The sequence below is a fragment of the Phaenicophaeus curvirostris genome, chromosome 1 (genome assembly GCF_032191515.1).
Source record: "Phaenicophaeus curvirostris isolate KB17595 chromosome 1, BPBGC_Pcur_1.0, whole genome shotgun sequence".
NCBI lineage: Eukaryota > Metazoa > Chordata > Aves > Cuculiformes > Cuculidae > Phaenicophaeus > Phaenicophaeus curvirostris.
The window spans coordinates 24,100,056-24,125,779 of NC_091392.1; the positions used below are offsets into that span (position 1 = coordinate 24,100,056).

General features: G+C 36.9%; 1 protein-coding gene across 1 annotated transcript; it reads left to right on the plus strand.

Annotated features, from left to right (window-relative positions):
- The first annotated feature begins 7,516 nt into the window (after nucleotides 1-7,516).
- On the plus strand, nucleotides 7,517-21,084 carry FAM3C (FAM3 metabolism regulating signaling molecule C). Its single transcript, XM_069850849.1, has 9 exons — nucleotides 7,517-7,584; nucleotides 8,729-8,833; nucleotides 9,742-9,771; nucleotides 10,185-10,308; nucleotides 14,243-14,301; nucleotides 16,142-16,192; nucleotides 16,642-16,726; nucleotides 18,419-18,545; nucleotides 19,568-21,084. The coding sequence occupies exons 1-9, from the start codon at nucleotides 7,572-7,574 to the stop codon at nucleotides 19,655-19,657; spliced, it is 684 nt and encodes a 227-aa protein (XP_069706950.1). The 5' UTR covers nucleotides 7,517-7,571; the 3' UTR covers nucleotides 19,658-21,084.
- Nucleotides 21,085-25,724: the final 4,640 nt, after the last annotated feature.

Here is a 25,724-nt window from a genome sequence, read left to right on the forward strand (position 1 = left end):
GCCTGGAGGAGAGGGACCGGGGGGTGTTGGTTGACAGCAACTGAATATGAGCCAGCAGTGTGCCCAGGTGGCCAAGAAGGCCAATGGCATCTTGGCTTGTATCAGAAACGGCGTGACCAGCAGGTCCAGGGAGGTTATTTTCCCTCTGTACTCGGCACTGGTGAGACCGCTCCTCGAATACTGTGTTCAGTTCTGGGCCCCTCATCACAAGAAGGATGTTGAGGCTCTGGAGTGAGTCCAGAGAAGAGCAACAAAGCTGGTGAGGGAGCTGGAGAACAAGTCTTACGAGGAGCAGCTGAGAGATCTGGGGTTGTTTAGCCTGGAGAAGAGGAAGCTGAGGGGACACCTCATTGCTCTCTACAACTACCTGAAAGGACGTTGTAGAGAGGAGGGTGCTGGCCTCTTCTCCCAAGTGACAGGGGACAGGACAAGAGGGAATGGCCTCAAGCTGCACCAGGGGAGGTTCAGGCTGGACATCAGAGAAAACTTTTTCATGGAAAGGGTCATCGAACACTGGCAGAGGCTGCTCAGGGAGGTGGTTGATTCACCTTCCCTGGAGGTGTTTAAGGCACGGGTGGACGAGGTGCTGAGGGGCATGGTTTAGTGATAGATGGGAATGGTTGGACTTGATGATCCTGTGGGTCTTTTCCGACCTAGTGATTCTGTGATTCTTTATCACTTTTTAAAAAAGTTAATAATTGAACTTTGTTGTAGTGTTTGTATCTAAGGAGAAAAAAAATAAACGTATGTCTGGGAGTCTCTCAGTTTTTGTGTGGACAAACCTTTTGCCGGTGTGGAGTTCTGCCATAACCACAAGGAATTCATGTGGATGTTGGAGTGCCTGTAGGGAAGAACTGCTTGGATTACAGCCTGTGTCATCAGAAGATACAAATAGTGCATGATTGTACAGTAAAATTGACCTACAGTAGTGACTTTTTTTTTTAAGATATTATTGGGTTTTGTGTGTGCCCTTCACCAGTTTCAGATTAAATGAGTTTTGTAAACGTGGAAAAACTATGCATCATCTAGCAGAAGGGTAAGAGATCATCTGGGTAAAGAAATATATCTTGTATTTGACTGAAACTATCATATTTGAAGCCTAGATTCTCCTACTCCAGTTTATACTTGGATTTTTATTTTTTTTTTTACTGTCTCAGCTGTTTGGTCCATGGCATATAATTCAGGCTGGCACAACCACTGGTTTAAAACCAGAGGTCACATAAGAATAACTAATGCTGTCTCTGGCTTATCTAATTCACTGTGTAATTTTGAGTACTCTGACCTGCTGGAAAACACCAGACTGAAATGTCTATTAGGAGAGGCTGGATTAAACAAAATGTTGTTTCACTGATTGCATTTTACAAGGTATGAAAATGTAAAATGGCTTTTTTTCAGCTGTTCTCTAACAGGAAAAAAAAAAATGCATCTGCTAATCATTGGGAAGGCAGTTTGTGCTGCAAAAAATAAACACTGTCCTAATCGACTCATGACTCAGAAATAAAAATCAAAAGCTCAACCTTTTTTTTGTTTCTTCCTTTGTTACTAAGTAATTTTGAATGCTCATCTAATTCTAGTACAGTGTACTTGGTATGCTATTCATATTAGCAGATAGTAAATACAGATAAAACTACGTATTATGTTCTTTGATCATTTTTTGAAGTGTACAATCCTTTTAAATTCTGTCTGAATTCAATTATAAGTATCTCAGGCTGATACAGATTTAGTATTATGTACCTGGGTAGAGATTTGAATGTACTAGTGTAGAAATACGGGGTTAATATTGAAGGAAACACTTGCACCTTGTAGAATACCTACATTAAGAAAACCATTCTTGTGTTTTTCCAGACTTCTGTGATTATTTACAGACTTCTTTGGTATTTCTTGGTTTTCCTTATAGCTGGGAAGTTGTTTTCCTTCAACATTATAACTACTAATAGCTAAGCAGCAACCAGTGCATTTTGAGAACAGTCTGTGTATTCTATCTCAGCATCTTTTAAAAAAAAAATACACCTTGGAGGTAAGAAGCAAAGTTGTCCATTCCTTCTCTATTTTCTTTCAGAGTTACTTCCAAAGCTAAGATGATTCCTTTAGCCCTTGCTTGTTTTATTTAGGTTATATAATTGTTATCTAGGTTCTTCCATTTAGGGATTATGCTTTTAGATAGACTTAGAGAAAAATACATACGAGTCTCAGTTAAAAGACTAGATAGTACATAGAGCAGAGTATTTTTTGTTTGTTTAGGCAGAGCAGAATAATTGCTTTTTGTTTCACACAGGAATCCTGTTGGTAGCATTCACAATGAGCAGTTATACTTCTGCAGCAATACCACATTGTTGGCCCCAAAATTGGAGAGCTGCTATAATCTCTTGAATCCTTTTCTTCCTGACTGCTGCCTGTTTTAGTTTATTTGATGTCTGTTTTGAAAGTGTATTACTTTGGTTTTTTAAATATCCTTGTCGGGTTTGGCACCTTTTTCTAATTAACTAAGGTTAGATTTCAAAATCATCTTGACCTTCTAAGTTCTTGCCTTTCATCTTTGCTTGTTTTTATGTGCCCATTTCATAAGTATAATGTACACATGTTGTCAAAATGCTAATGGAAATACATACTATTATCCTGGGGATGAAGGAGGCTAATCTGCATTTTTCATTATTATCCATAAAAACATTTATTGCAGTCGTGTTTGATAAACCCTTGTAATCAAATGCATTGCAAGTGAGGAGAGCTTTCATGCTCAGTAAGTAGGGCAGAGGGTGTGGCCAAGTGACATATGCCCTATCTTGTGTCCCCCACTGCACCATCTCTAGGCAAGAGTGTTGAGCAAGGCTGATAAGGAATTCACCACATTACATTGCATTCAGCTTGGGACTGAAATCTGGACTTGGTTCAGTGTTGCAGCAGCGTGGCAGTATTAATCGGAACTGCTTGTTTGCATTTTATCAATTCCTTCACTCTCCTCAATACAATTTCCTCTTGCATGTTGATTATAGGAAGAAAACTTGCTTGATGACCATCATATCTAATACATGTATGTGGAAAGAACTCAGTCTTGGTATGTTAGAAACTTCATATAATCTAATAAAACGTGATGATTTTTACTGGGCAGGATTATAGTCTTCTAGTCTTCCTAAATGAAGTTGCAGGCTCCCTCTGTGAAGTAACTGGCAGGGTTCCCTTAAGAGACACAGGTCGCTTATAAAAGCAAGTATCTGCTCCTCTAGTGATTGAAGCTAGTTTTAGAATGTATCAAATACGTGCAGTAGCTGTGTTGGATGTATGTACTAAGTTTTCAGATTTGTGTTGAGTATCATCCCCACACAAGTTTATCAACAAGCAGAACAGAGTTGGGGGGCATCCCCTTTCTCTTCCTTTTTTTTTTTTTAATTATACACTGCTGGTTTTTGTTCAACTTTGTTATGTTGCTCTATGTATAGCATTTTGGGCTGTCATGGAGTTTGCTTGGAATGCCTTTGGCAGTAGAAGTTGTAACATCTGGAAATGGCCCCTGCCTTGGGACAGACTACAGTGCACGAGGATGGGTGGAGCAGAAAAAACCGCAACCGGTAACCTCAGATCCCAACTGTCTTTTCACATATCCACTCCCTACTAGTTTGCATCCAGAGTGAATTAACACTTTTCTACACGGGTAGACATGCAACTCCATGCAAGGAAATGGACAATGACATACCAGTGTTCAAAAATGATATATAATCCATAACTTCTTATCTCCTCTGATTCGGTGAGCTGTCTACCTTTTTCCTTCCTATTTTTGAGGGGTTGAGCAACTAATGCGCTGGGCTGTGCTGAAAGAGCAATTTCTGAACTTGCTAATACGGCAACACCAGCTTCCTGCCTGTCTGCTGGTTTTCTCTCACTTTTGTCATTGAGTCCATCATGCTCTGCCAGTTCAGAGAGTATGTGCTATGTCAGTTTAACAAAGCATTCTCTTCTTTGTTTTTTACTATTCATAGTTTCACAGCTTTATATACTGGAATTCTAGCATTTTGCTGGACCCTTGTGGCTGGCTAGCTGAGCTCACCTGAAGGTTAGCACTGTCAAAGTCTTACAAGAAAATTATCTATCAGATACTTGGAAGAGGCATGACTCTACTATCCTGTAGACCACATATTTGTAGTTTTGTTCTCTTTATTCATGATGTGGCTATGTTTTACTGTAGTTGAAAGGTCGCTGGTCTGAATGTTGCACTGTTTCTTCTCCTCAATGCTAGCTCCTGTGAATTGGCAATGACAAGTAGCAAGGCTTTTCTGACAGATGTAGTTGTTGCTGTGAGAAGACTTGTCTGCACTGTTATCACCATTTTCATAGGAAAAAGGAGAGTGTGCTCCTCTGGCCTCATGAAGAGTTGCACAAGATCCCTTTGGCAAATAGGAGTTTTGGAAGTTTAGTAGAATAGCAGAAATCCACGGTGATGTTCATCTTGTGAGTTAATACATAGATATTTGACTATGCTGATTGGAATTTGTTCTGACTTAAAACATGTTTACTACTGTCCATGATAGATGTAAACGTGCAGTTTGCCACACTTCTTCCAGTACGCTACCCTGGGGAATAACAACTTCTTTTCTTTTGACACAGGGGAAAACCAGCATCTGAAATCACCTGTTTTAGATTCTTCTGTGGGTAGCTTCTTGTTTCAAGGCACTTGCTAATGCATGTGAAGGATTTCTTGGTTTCTTTCCAGTGCCCAAGCTTTATACCTCTAGTGATAAACCTCTTAGGTTCTGCACTAAGAAAATAATCTGAAGAAAATCCATGTTCCACAGTTGTGTGCAAAGCTTGCCAAAACCAGCCGTTTCACTCTGACTTGTAGATGCTGGTCACTTCTATTGCCTGTTTTGTGGTGCTCTCCTTGGCCTTCACATCTGTATAGGGTTTTGCTGTACTCATCACGAGGCTACCTTTAGACGCTGTTCTAGGCTGCCCCTCCTGCCTGAGACTGACTAATAAGCGATAAATACAAGCCTTGTTGTACTGCGACATAGATAAATTATGTTAATGTAGTAAGAAAGTGATTATTTATATTGTTAGACATCTGTAAGTTGAGAAGACGTTTAGGCTGTAATTCTCCTGCCCCTGCTTGATGGAATCATAAGTTAAAGAGGAGAAAAATAGTGTTTGGGTTTTTTTAGCCTTGTCCTAAAGCAGTCATAGGAATGTTTTTGCCACTAGTTTTGTGCCTCTGAGTCTGAGCGAGCTCAGTTGTGGTCCTGTGTTGTTTGTTTGTTTTTAAATGGTCCTAAAATATGTGCTATTATAAAACTGGATTTAGAATTTCTGTCACTTCTCTAATTCCAGTTATGAAGTCTGATACTTAAAGATGTAGAGCAGTAGTCTACAAGCATTCATAAGGGCTCATAGGCTGTCCTACTTTATTCCTGTTTTGTCTGGAATTAAAAAAAAAAATAATTTGAAGATAATACTTCATAAGAAAAGGACTTGGCATTCATAAATTATTCTCTTCCAGCCTGAAAATGCTGTTCAGCATTTATCTATACTGTAATATCCCTGTATTTATTCTCTAAGTCAAACCCCATTATTTTTTTATATGCTGTAATTTAGGGAAAGAGCCTCTAAATCACTTCTAAAATGTCTGTCAAGTTGTGGCATTTTTACTTATTTTTTCTTTTTCTAGATCAATACAGTTTCATTTAAAAAAAAAATGCCTGTTATCTGTTGTGTATTTGTTGAGTGCAACAAATAATGATCACTGAGACAGGTAGATGGAGGAGTTGGGGTGAAGGCGTTCTGCAGTCAAGGTTGTGCCATCATTTAACTTAGTTTCTGCTTTCTTGGTTTTGTTCATATTTTTGCTTTCATATTTTGCCTTCATCGTGTCTTTATAGTAAAAGAGGAAACTTCTTTTCAGCATTGATTTAAAACAGGTTCATGGTTATTCAAAGTACAGATGGTGTTTATTTTAATGATGTTTCTGAAAGTGGGCATGAGGGAGAAAGGAGCTTAGAATAATTCTATTCACAGACATCGAAAAAAAAAAAGTTTATCTGCCCAGATTCCTGTTGAGTTTTTTTTACAAGACAGATAAATACTAGCCTTTCATGGAAAGAAGATATATATGGGTATACTATGTGTGGCTATGAATATAATATTGTGTGCAGAATATGCTGTGAGATTTCCCTTGTACAACTCTAGCATTCAGAAACATTTGTCTGGTTTTGAAATGTTGTTAATACTCTTGATTAAGAACTGTTAATGTTCTTCTCCATAAGAATTTGAAAATAAATTTTTTTTATACTTTTTTCCCCTGTTTATTTCTCTCCTGACCTTTTTTTTGGAAACTTTAAGCAGTAGAGCACAATGATTGAGTGTTTGACAAAAAGGATGTGGACACAAATCAGTGAACTTGTAGATACTGAGTTAAGTGAAGGCAAAAGGTTTTTTGTCTAAACTAAATTTTTCATCCCTTGCATAGACCATGAGAGCTATGTGGAGGTGTTGGTGATTTTCTTCAAATGATTTGCATTTCCTGATGTATAATACCAATAGTTTTCCAAACAATTTCTACAGATAATGTTTTTAGCGGTTTCTAAAAGCGTAGCATAGGACTGCAGACTGTTAGAGATGCTGTAGTTTTTGTGATGAGGGTGTGGGAAGGCTGCTTAGTTTAGAATGATAGTTGGTTGCATGTTTTCAAGTTCAGTCTTAGTGTAGAGGATCCAGTAAGGTCTCTGAATGCCATTAGTTCTTCTTTTGCCATATTAAATGTAATTAGTTACACAGGAAAATGCGAAATAAGAAATAGTTGTGTTTGGTTTAGTTTTCTGTTTTGTTTTGGTTTTGTTTTTATCCAGAAGGAAAGTAACAATTACAGATTGTTATTTGTCTGAGTGCCTCGTGTATTCTTTTAAAGTAAATGAGAGCTCTTTCTTACTTGGGATCAGAAGAATTGAGATAGAAGAGTTCAGGTAGCATACTGCATTCACTTAATTTAATTTTTATTTTTTTACATGCTTGAACTACTTCAGTGTCATAAAATATATTACTATTTCTAGATATGTAGCATTTCATTAGCAAAGATTGAGATACTTGCAGTCATGATTTGCAGAGATACCCTGTCAGTGCTGGGGGTGCCAGGTGGCTGTACGTGGTCATCTTTCTGCACTTCTTGAATCGGGGGTAGGAGGAAACTTGACATAGTAGGTGTGCAGGCTCAGAGCAGTGTGGACCAGCTGTGGCTGAGTATGACTATGATGCAGAGTCAGCAGCAGCTGTGGTTCTGCAGGTCAAAGGACAAGAGATTGGGTATAGGTCTGGGGCAAGGAGTTGCTTGATGAGGAGGCGGTGGCCTCTGATAAGAGTCTGTAGGTTGTTGCACATTTTGACTTCGTGGTTACGAGCTCTTCTCAAGAAGAAACTTTAGGTTGTTCATGTGGTGTTTTTTCATATGCAGTGCTCTTCAGTTTATTCTGAAATAGCCTCTGTTCTAGGGTTGGTGCTTCTGTCACCACTGACCATCAGGTGAATCTTCTTTCTTTCTCCCTAGGTGGGCTGTTTTTAATGCAGTAGTTTCACTAGCTGGCTGAAGACTAACCATGAGAATAGCAGGTAAGTAGACTCAGTGAATTCAGACTTGTTGCTTGTGAAACAACTGCTATAGATACTATTATCAAGTAGTGATGCTAAAATTTTACAACAGACTTAACTGGTGTAATGGGCATTGCTGATGTTTAATGAAACTTATTTTTTAATTTGGGATGGTCTAAGAGCAAGAGCAGCTGGTTAAAATGCTTTAGCTTTTCTGCAGTGACTGATTAAGGTGCCATGACTTGATGTATTTTGGCTCCTAATTCTGTAAGATGATGAAGGAATAAGGACATGGCCAATTGATGTCTTAAGCAAATTTCTTCCCTGCCTCGCACCCCAACCAGAAGTGCTATGTACTGTTATGATATAGCGTCTGAAACTTTTTGAATGGTTACTGGAAGTTTGAAAGCTATAAAAAAGTCTTTTCGTAGAGGTAAGTTACTGTAGTACTGGGGTTTGAGAAACCAATTTTACTTGGCGGAAAGGGTAGTTGCAAAAATAAGATCTTTGCCAATGTAAGACTGCAAGAAAATATTACTTTAGACATTTCCTTGCAGTAGAATAGGCTGTGTGGCAATTGAACTGTTTTGAGTTTCTGATGCATTGCACTTTTATGAACAATGGTACTTTTATGTTGTAGAAGGAGCAACTTTTGGCTCCTCTAAGAGGGAATGACACCTCCTTTTACAAGAGTCTCACACATTAACCTTCTTAATGTGTGAAATTAGTCCTGATTTTTGTGACTATTTCTAAAGAGGTTTTATTAATCTCAGTATGTCTAACTGAAGTAAATCTCAAAGAACTGAAAATGCTACAATTTTTCAGACACAGCCAAATCTCCTGGAAAATGACTGTTCCAAACCTCTTTTAACCTGAGCAGCCAAGCTACGGTATATGAATCGATCCCTAATCTTGGCCACCCTTTAAAACAGAGGCAGCTCAAGTTAAGGGGAGAAGTGGTCAGAAGAGGAGTATTTGTGAACCATGAGGAAACATGTACACGTGACTAAGGGGAGTGGAACTGGAGGAGGTGGAAATTTCCCCTTTGGATAGCAGCCAGTTAGATCAGTTTAGTTCATTTTGCTAAGCTGGATTTCCATGGAAGAGACTGTGGTTTCTCCTGGCTGCAGATAATTTTTTGAAACTTTTCTCTGCTTCTGAATAGGTGCTGCAAAGTTGGTGGTAGTCGTAGCAATATTTTTATTGACGTTTTATGTCATATCTCAAGTATTTGAAATAAAAATGGATGCAAACTTAGGACACATATTTGGTAAGTGATGACTTTTTCTCTGGACATCTACTTAATGTACTTCAGCCAAAATCAAGAGTATCATATTCATTTTGCTTTAAGCCTGCGTAGGCTCTTACACTTAAGAATTTTGTGGGTTTTTTCAATGAGTGTACTTGTATAGTATAAAAAAAAAGTGTGCCTTAAGTAATTTTCTGTATGAAATATTTAACGTAGTCTCTTAATCAGTTTGATTATTTTGCCTGTCAAGTATGCATAATTCTATCTGCTTTTTCTCTTTACTGGTACTTATATTCTTCGTCTGGAGTAGTAAATTAGACAACAAATTATGTTTCTGGAAATCTGCACTCTGCTGTTATTCTGCTTAAGCAATTTAGAATTTGGTTTGGGTGGGCTTTTTTGCTTGCATGGGTACACTACTGTGTACAAGTGAATGTGCAGTAATCAAAACAATTCAGATGTGCTCAGGTTCTACATAGAAAAGGATAGGCAGTTAATGTGACTTAAAATTCAGAGTCTGTTTTGAACAAACTTTATCTTTAAAAGGGCTTTTCATTACAAAGGAACAATTTTATGTACGTGGGTTAGAGTTCATGTTGTTCAATTCCAGATTATAGCAGGATGAGCTGATATCTGAACCAGTTGTTGAAGAGTCACAGGTGTCATTAAGTATTACAGGTGTATTGTAGAAGCATGCATGATGAGGTCACTTGTGTGTCTTCCTAGCTCAAGAAAGGGAGTCATAAATGGTTAGGCTCAAATACACCCGAGTTGCAGGTTTCCAGTAACATAATGTTCATATGTATTTGATACTTCATTTCAACCAATCTGACTTTAGGGGTACAGAAAGGTTTTCAATTTATAGGGTATTTTATAGCAGATGACGCTTTAATAGCAAAATCTTCTAAATATTTCTTCTTGCATTTTAGCTAGATCAGCTCTGGATGCAGCTGCACACCGTGAGTGTTCATATTCATGTGTTTCTATTGTGACTTGTTTTTGCTAGTAACTGAAAGACTGCTGAATTTTCATAGTCAAGAGTCTTAATTACACTTTAAATGCATCCAGAAAATAATTTTATTCTTTTCCTTATTTTCCTAAATTTCTGGTAAAGTCTGTTTTTTGGCAACATTTCACTTGTTTTGTCTTTGGCTTTTAATGACGGTGCCAGAGCAAGCAGGCAGAGTGAGAAAAAGCAGTAGAAAAATGAGGTATTGCAGGAGCATAGATTATTGCAAGCTGCTGTGAAACTGCAGATGAGATACTTTGTCTTTACTCTTTCCTTGAATTCCTTCAGAAAACTAACTAATCTTTCTCTGTTAGCCTACATGTGGTGCTGACTCTAAAATCCTGTTTTATTTCTATTTAAAAGCGACAAAACCTCCAAGATACAAATGTGGGATCTCTAAAGCTTGTCCTGAAAAACATTTTGCTTTCAAAATGGCAAGTGGAGCCGCAAATGTAGTTGGGCCTAAAATTTGTGTAGAAGATAATATGTAAGTATTTTTTCTTGTTGTCTCCAAGTGTATCTTTCAAATGCTGTCTTGAATCACTTTGCACACAAAAACCCAGTAGTTTCAATGATTCTTTGGTTTTGCCAGTGGTTTGACTACATGAGAAAATTATATCACATTGTAATTTGTGATGAAGCACAGTCAGTACTTGGCAGTAAATGCAGAAATGTACACTATTTTAATACAGATGAGATAGCTGACACTTTATTTGGGGTTTACAAACTTCAGGAATAATTATAGACTTTGTCAAGTCAGATGCAAACTTGTCTCCAGGTAACTTGTTCTTTTGCCTCTCATAGTAATTCAGTGAACAATTGTATTTCAGTAATTGCTCGCGATACTTCTAACTGAATGTGATCAGCTAAAACTGTGCTGTGGAGTTGTCCTTTTTGCAAGTCATCATTTGAACTAGGTATTTTCATAGTACCAGTTTAAGAATGCTTTTTGCACTTTTCTTTAAAGGATGACTTCAAAACGGAAAAATAGTATTTTAATTATCAGTAGTTATGTAACTGTGTTGATAGTACCTAAAGTTAATAAAATATTTGTGAAATGAGGAAGGGAACTGCTGAAGCACTATTTTGTTTTAAGTCCTGTATTTCCAATAACTGTATTTTTAACACAGTATTGTCTGTAATACTTTGCCTTGAGTATTTAACTGAATACCTTTGGGTAATCCCTGTAATGGGAATATTAATATTTCTTTTTAGACTCTTTGTATCTTTGCTTTTGGGTTGTTGAGACGCATTGTCACGCAGTGTGCAGCTTCATATAGCATAAGCTGTCCACTTGATTTTGCATATCACACATCAGAAAAGACATGATGTTAGTATTGTCAGGAGGTTTGTTTTTTTTTTTTTAATGTCAATCACACTTGGAAGCCTTTGCCTTCCATTTGCATTTAAACTACTCCAGTTTAGCTGTTTCTCAGCCTGCTTGATGTTAGTACAGAGTGATTCAGGGAGCACATACAGCAGTTAGTACTAATGAATTCTAGACCAAATGGCAGCTTCACTGTGAACACCATAACCCCGTGTAATACACTAAATAGGATAATTATAAGAGAATAAGAAGTATTTGTTTACATTTTCCATGACTTTACTCTCTGATTTAAATCCGTAAGATTAGTCTTATATGATCTTAGAGAAGACAGTATTTTTAGCATTAACCCTAGCAATTAAGATTTAGCAAAGTTGAAAACCTTTTTTCCCTGACAGCTAAACACGTGCATCTTCTTCATTTTTTGTTATTAGCAGAAACACAGGCACCATTCAAATTTCAAGCTGTTCTTCTGTGAGGCTAACAGTTCAAGCTTGCTTACGTGTGTAGGAGTAGGTTTGCAGTGGAACACACTGTAGTTGGGAAGCATGTGCAAAGTGAGCGTGAGTTCACCGTTGAGATGTACTAACTGACAGCTGCTAGGTTCTGCTTTCCATTCTTATCATTGATTCACTTCGTGACCTTGGACAGTCTTATCTAATCTCTCTGCATGGTATTTTTGTTGCTGTTAACAAAGCTTGCTGGATTCTTATTCTGGTTGCCAGGAGGCTTAGTATCTGTGCAGACTTGGGGCGATTCAGTGATTAAAACTTGTGGGAGTGTAAGTAATATTTTAACTTCAGGACGGCAGGATTGTGGGTTTATTTTTTTTAATGTCTTGCTTACTGGTTAACTAGGAAGAGATTTTTTTTTTTTTTCCCTGTTTCCTGGGTCAGTGTTTCTCCCTCCTCCCTACCTCCAAAAAATCCTCTACTGGATATTTCAATGAAGAAAGTGATGAAAAGAAAGGAAGTAGTTGCTGGCAAGAAATGCTTTATTTTAATACTAGTGTGCACCTTAGTGCTCAGCTGTTGGAGTCTTAAGTCCAGTTTCCCTAGGCAAAAATATTTCTGAATTCTTTCTGAGGAGGACTTGCAATGTCTATGTAAATGTCACCCAGGAAGTTTGATTACTTTCATCTACAGCTTTGCTCTTCAGACATTTGAATTCTTTTCCAGAAGCTCCCATAACTTGTTGACTGTAAATTGTTGGAAGACTTACAAAACTGATGCGCGGCTGCCCTCCTGTGAGAAAACTGTCACATTACAACCTGTAGTGTTAGTGACTTAGTGCACAAGCTATCTCAAGTATGTAAAGTAGTATTTCAGCTCTGAAAGAACTTCTTTCCTCTTAAGTAGCTCTTTTTTTTTAGTGATATCTTGTGAACTCACTCCTGCAAAATGCTTTTCTGATTACTTTGTATATTTCTTCATATTTCAAAGACAAGGAAGCAGGGATGAGTTTTCATATCTTCACAATAATATTTACCGCATAGTTTTTTTGCTTTGTATTAGACATAAGTTTATCAGCCCCATTAGACATGATTTATCAGCCCCTTTACTGCTCCTGTATGATCAATTTTTCTTCTTAATTCTATGATATTTTGGTGTGAAATAGGAGTTTGGCTGTATGGATGTTGAGTTGTAGCCTTGTTCTCATATACTGGAAGAACATAATCCAAATTAGGAAAAACATACTGTTTTTACCAGAATTAATATTCTGTTTTTACCAGAATATGAAATACTGTAGTTACTGCTTCATGGGCTTTTTAGAAGTGGCAATATTGCTGTACTACTTGATCAGCGACTTCACTGTGCAGTTTTACTACTTCTGTTAAGCCACTTGCATGATTGTGCTGCAGTAACCTTATAGCAGAATATTGCATTACATTCCTTTAATAATCAGTAATTTTTGTATTCGTATTTGCAGGGGTTTTTTTGTTGTCTGAAATCCTTTATAACTTTTGTAATATATGTGTGGATTTTTAGCATCTAGTCACCCCAGTATAGGTGTTGACTGGTATTTATTTACAGAGAATTTTGTAGTTAAAATTAAAGGAAGTTCTTATTCTTTTTGGTAAATTAAACATCCAGTAAATAGTATATAAGTAAAGGAGTGCATTAAGGACTTCATTGGCTTTTTTGTTTCCATGTATATTTTTGGTCTTTATTTGCCGTAAATTTTATTGTTCAGAATGGATACTCAGACATGATGTGAAAATAAGTTATCAGAGAAGAAATGATCATCCAGTGAATAAAATACTTCTGGAGTTCCCTACTTACCAGAACTGAATTACACATTTCAGCAGAAAATTCCAAATCTTCTGTTTCAGAAGCCGAAGGCAGCACAGCATCCTAGCTAACAGTCTTAATGTTCCTGTTAGCTCTTCTTTACAGCTCTGAAGGGCTTCCATTTCATAATGTGTCTCTTTCCAGCTCCTTTGCCGCTCTGAGTTTGGCCAAGTAATTGGTGTCGTAGTTAGTGACTGTTTTGTTGGGGTATGTAACTGTACTCCAAGAATGCATTCAACTTTTATTTAAAGTTTAGTCAATGTATTAACTATTTTTCTTGGATTTAGCTTTCCTGTTACAGGTACAAATAGCTGACTGCTTTGACTTTTCTTCTTAGTGTGGTGACGCATTATTAATTTTAAATACCTCTGTTTAGTTAGCTTTTAAACTCATTAACATAGTTCTGTTTCTCATGTGCTTAAAAATTAGTAAAAATACTGGTTATGTGACTGCTAAGCTCCTCAAATTATTATTTGTTTCGGGCTCTTTAACTGCAAGGAATTTTCTCAAATATGGGAATAGGACTTTATTTTTGTGACACTTAATATACACACTTACTTTGAAACCAAGATCAATAAGTGATTAAATGAAATGGGTACAACTGGGGATATTTGGTCTATTGTTCTCAATTCAGTGGTGCCATAAAAACACACAGATTAGTTCAAGGAGATTTTGCTTCATTTAACTACTCATGAACATGTGGTCCTTTGACTACGAATCTCTATGTATCTGATCCTATTTAAAAAACAGATATTTCATATCAGAAAATTGTCCTATTAAAAATAAAATTGTTTATTTTGTTTCAGTTTAATGAGTGGAGTTAAAAATAATGTTGGCAGAGGAATAAATGTGGCCTTGGTCAATGGTAAGTGACATTTTAAGTGATCAGATTGACTTAATTTTCAAATTATTTCTGAAATTTAAGTTTAAATTCTAAGGGGATGTTTAAAGGCAAGCAGGCGTAGAAAAAAAGTACTTGGCATATTTTTACTGAGATAATGTTGGGTCCTGGTGCTTAAACCTTTTTGTAAGAAAGCTGAAAAGCTTAGTGCATTTTTGTTGCTAAAAGTGTAGTAAAAATAGCAGTGTGGAGTGCTGTGGTGACTATCTTAGTGACACATGAGAAATTCCTAATACGCCTATAAAATGGCAAAGGACACAAGATACATGCTACTTCCTTTGACGTTATAGGTTGCCACCACTTCTAAAACTTCGTAGACGAAATTCTTCTATTGCTGTCTTTTCAGTGAAACTTTTTTTTTCAGAGAAACAATTTTTAAACTGCATGGAAAGACAAGCATATTATTTCCTAGCTTGAAATTAGTATATTTGATTAGTCCATATCTATAGATCTTGTCCCTAAGGACATCTTGTTTTGTTAACATAACGAGAATTGTGTTCAGGATTCTTAACTGTCATTAAACCAAAACAAATTTACCTGAATTGAATATGAGTACTGGCAGATTTGCCCTTACTGTGTAGGAAGCAATTCCTTGTAGCACTATCATTTTACTGCAATATAAATTCATATTATTTTTGGATTGTACTCAGTTTTATGCTGTATAAAGCATGACTTGAACAATAATTGCCTAATCCTATTTTGACCTCCTAAATTGTCTCAATCTCTTCACAACCAAAATACCTACCTTTGCGTTATATAGCTGTCAGTCTTCATAGAATCATAGAATGGTTTGGGTTGTAAGGGATCATTAGGAAGAAAATTGTACCTTCCATCAAATACTGCCTTTGTAGACAGCATAATAATGATAAAAGCTAATGAGATTATTGTATTGTCTACTTTCTTCTTTTTGTTCTGGATGTTTAGATAGATAAGAATTTCCAGTCTATAGCAAAACAAGCAGAACAATTTTAATCTTTCTCACTTTCCATGTGACACCAATGGCAATCTACAGCTGTGCTATCTGTTTTTGCAAAAGCAACTTAAAAAGGCAAATACACTAAGTGAATTATCTTTATTAGTTTTAGAGGCTCTGGGCTTCTTGTTTCGTATTCCACTTGAAGCAAAATCAGAAGCTTCCATCTTCTCTCTTTTTCTTTTTTAATTCTTCTTCATCCTCTCTTACCTTTTCCTGCACCTTTTCACAAACTGCTGTGCTGTTCAGGGAGTGATCTTCATAAAAGATAGCGTCCTGGGCTTGGCTGAGAGAGATTTAATTTTCCGAAGAAGCTGATGAGGGGACACGGCTGGAGCAGCTGACCCAAGCTGGCTAAAGGGGTATTCAGTACCATGACTTCAGACTTAGGATATAAAGGGTGTAGTTGACTGGATGGGGCTGTTCATGGCACAGTAAGTGTGGTTCAGGATTCTGGATAAGGAGTGCACTGGACATCTGTTTCTGGGCAGTGAGTGATTTCCACTGTAGGTCACCTATTTGGTATCTTCTTTTACTGTTGTTTTTTTATTCTCTTCTCCTTTGCTGCCCTATTAGACTGCTTTTATCCCAACCCACGAGGTTTGCTTTTTTCCAATTCTCCTCCACCTCCCGCTGGGGGGAGGCAGAAGAGGAGTGAGCAAGTGGCTGTGTGCTTCTTTGTTCCAACTGAGGCTAAACCACGACACGTAGTAATTGATTTATGTGGTGTCTTCTACAGCAATTTCTGTGCAAGAGTCAGTAAGAGGAGTTCTACATATTGTCTGTAAAATAATTTTGGATATATTTGACACCTTTTTTTTTTCTCTTCAGGTAAAACAGGAGAAGCATTAGACACTAAATTCTTTGACATGTGGGGAGGAGGTAGGTACAATTAGAGAAATAATTTAAATGCTTTTATTATTATTATTATTACTATATTCTTCCCTGGGTCTGCTTTTCTATGCTTTATTTGCTATGGTAGTTTAAAGGTGATAGTTAAGGGAGTGCTTCACCTCTACCTTTGTAGTTATGAGGAGAGTGCAACTTTAAACACAAATCATTGAGGTGAAAGGGAATGTTGTGGTTAATCAAACATACTTGTTCTCTAGAGTAGTTCCCACTAGTGCCGATGGCTTTACACAATAGCCACAATATTTCTGTAAAACAAGAGCACTCTGCATTTTTATCGTTTCTCCCACTTCCTATCTTTTTGTAAATCTGTAAGTACATTTACAAATATTCTTAAAAGGAATAAATATCTTTGCAGAAGACATCACAGGTGCTCAAATATGGAGTGATGTTAAACAGTTTTATCCTCTCTCACTTTTCAGATGTGGCACCATTTATTGAATTTCTGAAGTCCATCCAGGATGGAACAATAGTGTTAATGGGAACATATGACGATGGTGCAACCAAGTATGTAATTGATTTATGTAGTATATATTTGTTAAACATTTGAATGCTGTTTTATTAAAAAAAGTGCATTCTTTATCATACAATCACTTTAACAAAGTTTTGTTCTTCCAGGGTGATGCTTTCAGTGTATTAGTTTTGTAATGCTTCTCTGTTTTGGGGACAATAAGGACTGAATTAAAACTAACCAGGTGTAATGGGTTCTATATGTGTTCTCACAGAAGACTCTTAGATGTATACTTTTGTCATCTCAATAGCAGAGGAAAAAAATAGATTAAATATTAAATTAGATCCTGCAGCAAGAAATATCACACATTTTTAAAAGTCTGAAAGGCTAGAGATTAATAGTTGACTAACTAGGAATTGCTTTATCAGTACTTGTAGTTGGTTTTCTTTACTTCTCTGAGAAAAGATGTTAATGCAACAAGATGAGAGCGCAGGGCATATGGTCAGTCCAACATGCTGCTTTCTCTTGCTATGAAGAATATATTTGCATATCAGATGTTGTACTTTTTTTTTTAATCCATGCCATATCCACCCTGGTTCATGAAGACCATGTAGGTTTGAAGCTGCTCTCCTAGGATTTTTGTTTCTTCGTGCTGGGACTGGATCTTCTATCTGTTGTTCAATTCACTGGTTGCTTTTCTTCTTGTTCTTTTTTCTCTCCTCTTTCATATTTTAGATAATAAGTACAGATAGTTTGTTTCAGTAATCATGTTACAGATAGTGTTTTTTTGAAAGCTTATGTGTAGATACAACATCAGCTAAACAAAGTGAATTTGGCCCATTTGTGCAGACATCTGGGAACCTGCTGCTTTTTAATGAAATTGCGTAATTAGCCAAAACCTTGCCACTGATGGTTGATGATAATCATAAATGCCAGCTCTTGAAAACAGTTAAAACTGTAAAGAACCAAAGTGTTTAAAAGATTAAATTTTTTTTTTTAAATATAAGCTGCCTTAATGCTCTAGAAACTTAGCGTGGGTTGTGCAAATAACCTCCAAAGTACTTAGTCATTTCCATAATTTTAGCTAAAGCGAGTGATACAACTATACCTCAGTTAAGTAGTAATAATCTGAAGTTGTGCAAATCATGTTGTTTAGTAGTCAGGCAAATATAGTAATTGAAAGGAAGAAGTAGAGAGCTGTTGTTTGAAGGTTTTTGAATGATAATGCCATCCTACAGAACTATTTTCCCTTCCATACTAAAATTATCCTACTTGGACCTGCAGGCACTGAGCCATGCTGTAGAGCAGCATTTTGAATTTTTAATTGATCCAAGCAGATAATAACTTCTTTCAAATATTTAGGTTATTCTTCTAATCTAAAATAGCTTTTACTTTATCTAGACGTCAGTTTGAGACTGAAACAATGTTTACTTTTAAGGTTGACTTTTCTTAGTTGCTTGGAGAATTTCTAACATAACTTGAGATGTATGTGTAAATTCTCACAGGAGAGGGATCTTGGCTTTTGTTGATGTACTGATAGGTTTGTATGCTGGTTTCTTGAGATTGTAATATTAAAGAACAGTGCTCATTAGATTAGGTGATGTCAGAACTAGACTTACCTGATTTTGAAAGATAGATCTTGACCAATATTGACTGACTTAAGCTGTATTTAATCAGATCCATTGAATAATGAAAGCTCTAAGGACATGTATTTTATTCACATACTGAACTTCTCTGTTTTGCTCAAGGCTTAATGAAGAAGCACGGAAACTGATTGCTGAATTAGGAAGCACATCTATTACTAACCTTGGCTTTAGAGACAACTGGGTCTTTTGCGGTGGAAAAGGAATTAAGACTAAAAGTCCATTTGAACAGGTCTGTGGTTCTATAACTTACTGAAATTTAACAGTTTTTATAAATGTATAGTGTATTTTATAAATACCTGTCTTGAACAAATGCATGCTATCTGTTGCAGTAGTGGCACACAGTATTATTTTCAAATTTATTCCTTGATTAGCCACCTCCTCTTAAATGTATGTAAAAGATCCTTTGATTCACAAATAAGAAAATATCTTATATGGGGTAGGTCTTATTGTTGCAGTAACTAGACCATTTTTCTTCTTAATGAATCCAATTAAATTGAACAATTCAAAACTTAGTGCTGAACACTTGTATTTCAGATGCACTGAAAATCTTAGACCACCAACAGATGAGTGGCAGTTAAGCTGTTGGTGTTCCCAGTAGTTCACTGTGCTCTTCTGACAAAAATAATTGCTGCCATAGCAAAATTTGTGAAATAGACTATATTCCCATACTTTAGCTGTAACAATTCAACATATGTCATTGTTGCCTTTAATTACTGATAAAGGTAGCTTTATACTAGGTGCGTAGGGAAGGCACATTCTCTTTTGCCAGCTCTGGGAAGGTGTGAGAGCTTGTGCAGGATTAGTAGCAAACTCTTGGAGGCAGTAATGTCTTACCTGATTGCAGATGATTGCTTGATGGAAACATAACCCTCTAATTTAAAAAAAAGGCAAACATTCAACATTAAATAATGTTCTTTAAAATCTCACTATTCATTTTCAGTGCCTTGAAAATTTGCTGTCCCCATTTATTTTTTCCTAGTGGTTTGTGTTTTAGTGCAGTTGATCTTCTAGAAAGTGTTTTCTCAGTATGATTTAACTGGTTTTGGCATACACTTATCTGAGCAAGTTACATGAAGTGGTGAATACTGAGAGATTGTTGTATTGGATAGAAAGCACAAGAGGCTAGCATTAATGTCTCCTCTTTGTCCATGGCCTGAAAATAAGTAAATAAAATATCCTTTAAGCCTGTGAGTTAAAGCCAAAGGATAAAATACTTTACATTAATGGTAGATTGGTGTTTTCTATTTATAGCATATTAAGAACAACAAGGACACAAACAAGTATGAAGGCTGGCCAGAAGTTGTTGAGATGGAAGGCTGTATCCCTCAGAAACAAGACTAAATGAAAACAAAAGGAAAAGAGAGAATATGGAAGAAAATGCACTTTCTACTATCATTAGGGAGAGGGCTATGAAGGAGACTGTACTGTAAATAATATTTTTAAAGCATGCAACCATCTTGTCGGTGTGTGCATGAGCACTGACATTTTGAATATTGGGATTATTTATTGCTAACACAAATGGAAAATGTTTTTGTAAATACGTCCAAAATAAAAGAAACATCAAATTATTTCTATGCAGGTTTCTTAAAAGCACAGTGTTTAGGTTGCCTGTGGTAAATAATACCTTGTCAGCCGACTGGCTAATAAATTGAATATGCAGAGAATAAACAGGTCCTGACAAATGTTGTACTGTCCTCTTAAGTGTAATATTGCTGTGTTATGTAACCTTTGTGGAATATTGTAGATTTTAGTGATAAGTTAATAAAGAGCTTTAAAGTTTTTTATCCTCTGCCTTTTTAATGGCAGCATCACTTTCTATTAAAGCTGTTTGGTTATTCTAATACCAAGTGCTCCAGAAATTTATTTTGTAGTCCCTCATCAAAACTGAACGAACAAGCAGCAAAGGAAGAATATGTGACAGTGTAACACAGATATGCCATGAGAAATACAATAGAAATTATTTTTATTAGAGGAAGAGTAAAATTAAATATATAAGTAGAGTGCATGGTATTTAAAAGCATTTGGAAAGGATTTGTACTTGAAATTAATGTTTACTTTGTGGAAGAGACTTGGCATGTTAAGCAGCAGTACTGTTGCCAACTTGTTCAGTTTTCATTGCAATTCTTATACTGCTACTTAATCATTGTTTCTATTGGGAATAAATTTCCCTTCACAAAGAGCCTGTTAGGAAGCAGTCTGCCTTCTAGTGAAAATTGTTTCAGGGAACATAACTGTTCACCTTTTCCACCTATGTTATATCTAATGTGAGCTGAAGTAATTTCTTATTACAGTGAGATGTTAGAGAAAGCATTGTGTCTTGGGTTATGCAATATGTGACATTTAAACTTAACTGACAATGTTTCCTTCATAATTTTTCATTAAAAATATGGACCAAGTTGAAGTGGCCTTTTTTGTTAGCTTTTTGAAAACTTCTGTTTCTTTTAGGTAGAGCCAGCCTGAACTTTTGCTGAAACTAAGTATGGTATAATTGATGGTTTTAGTATTCACAAAATAGGGACTGACACAGAATTGGGTGTAATTTCATGGAGCTTTGTCATGAGTTCTGATATAATCTTCAAAAACTTCTAGCTAGTACTGTGGGGTAAAAACCATAAAAGATCTTTGAAGAACCTATAAGTAGAACACAGTGGCACTAAAAATACTGTTATTGTTGATATCTTCTGAGACAAATTTAATTCTGTGCTTTAAAAATGTCAAGCAATATTGGGAATTACTTTGTAAGTCAAATAAATAACTTGATACCAGAGTAAGACTGGATTCTGAGTTGTTTTGTATGTTTAGCTTGTTAAGTAGTGTGATTTTCCCTCAGGTTTAATGTAGGACAGCAATAAATGCACCTTGTGCAGTGGAACTGCTTTTGTTAAATTTTCATATTTTCTTTTGTAGGAGGACATGTCAAAATCCTGTATATTTTTTCGTCAAAGTGAACCCCCCTGTTTCCATCAATTGGAAAATGACTTCTATTTCATAACATTAGGTTATTGTGGAAAACTAGTTGTGTAAGTCCTGGAATTTTCACAGAAATACAGTTTTGTTGGTGTAAATGCCAATATTGGCTGTGCTGCTATCCAGAATAATACTAAAATAATTTGGAAGCTACTTGCCAGGGGCCTAAGGGTGGAAAAACCCCACATTAGTCTGCATTAATAGCTTCTCTTGACTACTCTTATCTTCATTCTTTTGGTTTTGTCAAATTAAAAAGTTCAAATTTCCTCTACAAAATAAATGGAGGGCAAATAAGTTTGAAGCAAACTTCTTATATCCCTTTTAAATTTGTGCCTTTTTTTCTTCCAGCAATCAAAACTAAATATATTATGACTCTCTTAACCCCATAAAGTTGTACCTGTCACAAACCCTATAAGCAATGGATTTTAAAGCAATAAAATGATAGGATTGGTTTTGTAACTTCTTAAATTGTTTCTCACAGCTGTATTGTATTGCATTTAAAAAGACTCTTCAGTTAGATAAATGGGAGAAGCCATGCAAATGAGGTCTCCTTGCTGTTGTCCATCATTGTGTCTTGAGTTGCCACAAGGTCTATTCATGCTATCTCTTCTTCCCTGTCTTGAGTGGGCTAGTTACAGTTGAGGTACACTTTCTGATGCTTACTTTTAGGAAGCATTCCTGATAATCTATCCATTTCACTTCAGTTACTGGGCACAAATATTACTTCTATGGCTTCCGTGATGTGTCTCACCACTGGTGGTAGGAAGTAGTCAGTTGCAAAGTTGAAGGCATTTTGTACAGGTAGCATCATGTGAAGGTACCTTGTGCATGGGACAGATCTCTGTGGTGCATGTTTTCATACACAAGATGATAAGAACAGTTGCAGCATCTTGCAGGCTTGCTGAGAACAGAGCAGTGGGGGGAAAAAAAAGGGGAAGTGTGTGAGGGACGCCTACCTCAAAAAGTGCAGTTGTGAGAAGAGGTGAGGGAGGCCACAAGAAGATTCTAACTTCATTTTCACCAAAGAGCACCCACCTGGGATTCAAGCTACATGAGGGATTACTTCAGTGGAACCCACAGCTTTCAATTGATGTACTAGTGTTGCTTTACAGGGACAACAGGGTCCTTAAGAAAGAAGTTGAAGGGGGTCTCTTTCTTTACATGCCTTCTGCGTTTTTCCTAGTGAGTTTTATAATCAAACTTTTTTTTTTTTTCCCTCTGGAAACAGTAGAGACTTTTACAGCTGTACTTAGAAGTGCTAGTTTGGAAAATGCTGCTTTGCTCAGCATGTTTTGCTTTCCAGATGTCTTACTGAGGCAGTCCATTCCGTCAACCATTGATGTGACTGCTAAACTCTTGATGCATATGTAGCTTCTCCTAAGCTGTTTGGATTTTCTGCAGTCTGAGTGTTTTTCAAGAATGAGTGTATTAATAAAATAGAGGCCAGGTGGATAATTTCAGGAGGGAAAATAAAGAAAGAATACTGCCACTGTAACTGTGGACTGACTTGCCTATGTGAGGGTGGGAAGTCCTTCCCTAAACTGACTTGGGTCATGGCTAAGGTGGATAGCAAGCAAGGGACTTTTCATTGATTAAATCCTCTTTGGTTTTACATCTGTAAGGCCAGGCTAAGTCTGTACCCTAACCTTAACACAAGGTGCCTGGCTAGGGAAATTGAAGGAGAAATCTGGAAGGCTGCACTGGAACTTTGAGGCCAAAGCAGGAAGGTGCAAGAACAGCTCTTGGCACATTTGGTGATACCATGAGAGGTCAGTGGCTCTGATGCCACATTGGCGATAGGAAGGACCCTGATTCTTACCCTCTGAGCAATGTGCCAAAAGGACATGAACACCTGGGCTCAGCCACCCCCTCCTGCTGCCTTGCTGGAGGTGACTGAATGAAGAATGACAAGAGGGAATGTGCTCTACTTGAGATGGTGCATTACATTTCTGATTATCTCAGCGTTAGCTTAAACCTACTTCTAGTCCTCCCTTCTCCTGCAGTCAGCCCTTTCAGCCTAACGAACAAGATCCAGTGCATTCTTCGTAGAGTGGGGTTAAAACAGGTTACTTGGTTGTTTCTTATGCTTAGCTATCCATCTAGATAGGTCGTCTCAGGTACCATCCAAACCTTCTTTGCTGAAAATTAGTGATTACATCTTTGAAAGTTGAAAAGTGATGGCTGCTCCTCTTAAATGTCTTTTACATTCTTTGTGGCCCTATCTTTTCTTTTCTAGAACATGCAACCCTGTTCCTTTAATCTTGTATTTATTCTTTTTAAATGACTACAACTTGTAAATCTGCAATGACTCACTCTCTCAGAAAGTTCTATTCCTTTCTTAGGGTGTTGTCCATAGCAGGATATAGCTACAACCTCATTGCCATGAAAAAAGGCACTCCCAGCAGAGGAGGAATCCTGTTTCCTTTTTGAGCTTGATAGATGGCAGTGGGAGTGCTGTCTCTTGTGGAACATAGACATCAAATGTTTTTTCCTACCAAATGCCTCAGTAATTATCTTCCCCAGCCTTGAATACTTCAGCATTGTCTTTATCAGTACAGCCTCGTGTTCCCAGATCTTGGCAGCTGAATCATCCTTCCCAATGGAAACTTGGTGGACAATGTCTTGGTTTATATCTTTTATATCTTGGACCTCAGAGGTGCCTTGAAAGTGCTTAAGACACAATATAAATAACTACACTGTATGTTTTGTAGTGTGTTAGTAAATAAAAGTATGTAGAAATGAAAACTTTCTTTAAGGGCTTTAGAAAACATATGGAAGAGAGTTAGGGATCAGTACAGAGCACTGTAACAGTCCAGCTATGTTGTCTGCTGTGTAAAATGCACAGAAATCACTCCATCCTCTATGATAAATTTCTGACGGTTGGATGCAGCCCAAAGCAGCTGGTTAATTCTGTGCCTCTTGCTGGTCTTGAACTACAATGCAAGAGATTTAGAATGGTTTCTTAGCATCGCAATCAGCAAATGGAAGAAAACCAACCAAACAACAACAGAACACTGAGAACAACTTGTATTTCGAGGTTTTTTGAGTGGTCATAATCCAAACAAGATCTCAGCAGAGAGGACGATACTGTTCTGTCTTGCCTTATTGCTGTTTAGTCCTTAATGGCCAAAAGCAAAGAAGGCTTTTTAAAGGGATTTACTGCAGTTGTACTGCCATAAAATCCTTGATCAATGGAAAATGTGTCTGCCCTGAAGCATCAACCTTTCTTACTGTACAACTGGCTTATTTTCCTGAGAGGGCTCCTATGTTAGCACATTATGAAGGATCATAAAACTCTGCAGGAGGTTGTTGTAGTGTTGGATAATCATAATCCAAAAAGGTTGATTCCACCTAAATTTCTTGCACAGAAATCACTAAAATGTGTTTATTTCACTAGCTACTTTCTTTGCAGAACTTCTGTCAAATACCCTCCATTTGCACTGTGTGAGTTTTGGTTTTGGGATTTGTTTTATGTTAAAACTCTGGAGTTCTTAGTGTACATGAAGTGTGAAACCACAGTCAGACTATATTCTGATGGTGACAGCACAGTCGGCTCAAGCAGTTACTACTCCTGGTCCCCTCCCTGAGTAATTACTGCCATGTCCTTGCTGCAGTTTGCTGCTGCCAACTGAGTAAAATCTATTGGTTTTGCAGTGTTTCAGTGAACCACATTGTTAAATTGTCAGGCTGGGGTCAGGGCAGGGCATAGGAAGCCGAAGCCTGTGTTCAGCCAACCTGGTAGGCAAACCCAGCCTGCCCTGAAACTACAGCTCCAAAATCAGCCACTATAAAACTTAACAACTTATGTCTCTATGTTTCAGGTAACTTCTAGTTTTGCTCGCATTGGCATAACTGGGAATGACAAGCCAGCATTGTTTTTTTAAAACCAAAATATCACATATTAAACTGGAATTGGACACTGTTGCTGTTGTGTTTCTCTGCATGTTGATTCTCTTAATGATACATAAAGTCAGTATGTTTAATGTCAAAATATTATTTAGCACATACTGAGACACAATAGAGTGTCAAATTAATTTCTTAGATTTGGGGGCAGATTGGTCCAAGCAAAAGAATGGGACATTGTTTCAGTTATCAGCTGCTTTTGTGCTACTGACAGGAGGCACAATGTACCTTTCAGCATACAGAGTAAATCATCATTGCATGAATAAATCTGCAGTCTGTTTTTAATCCCTAGTATAATGTGAAGCTTTTTCTCTAGAAAATGGAAATGCTGATGAGATGTGTTTTACTCTACTTCAAAATCAAATACAAATTTTCAGAGCTTTGGGAAAAATTTTTATAGAAGTATTATCCAATCAGAAGATTCAGCATTTTAATTAAGGCATCCTGATACACACATAACACTTTAAAAATACGTATATAAAACTAGATTGTAAGCTGATGATTCTTGAAGTATTAACAGAGAAAATGTACAGCTCAT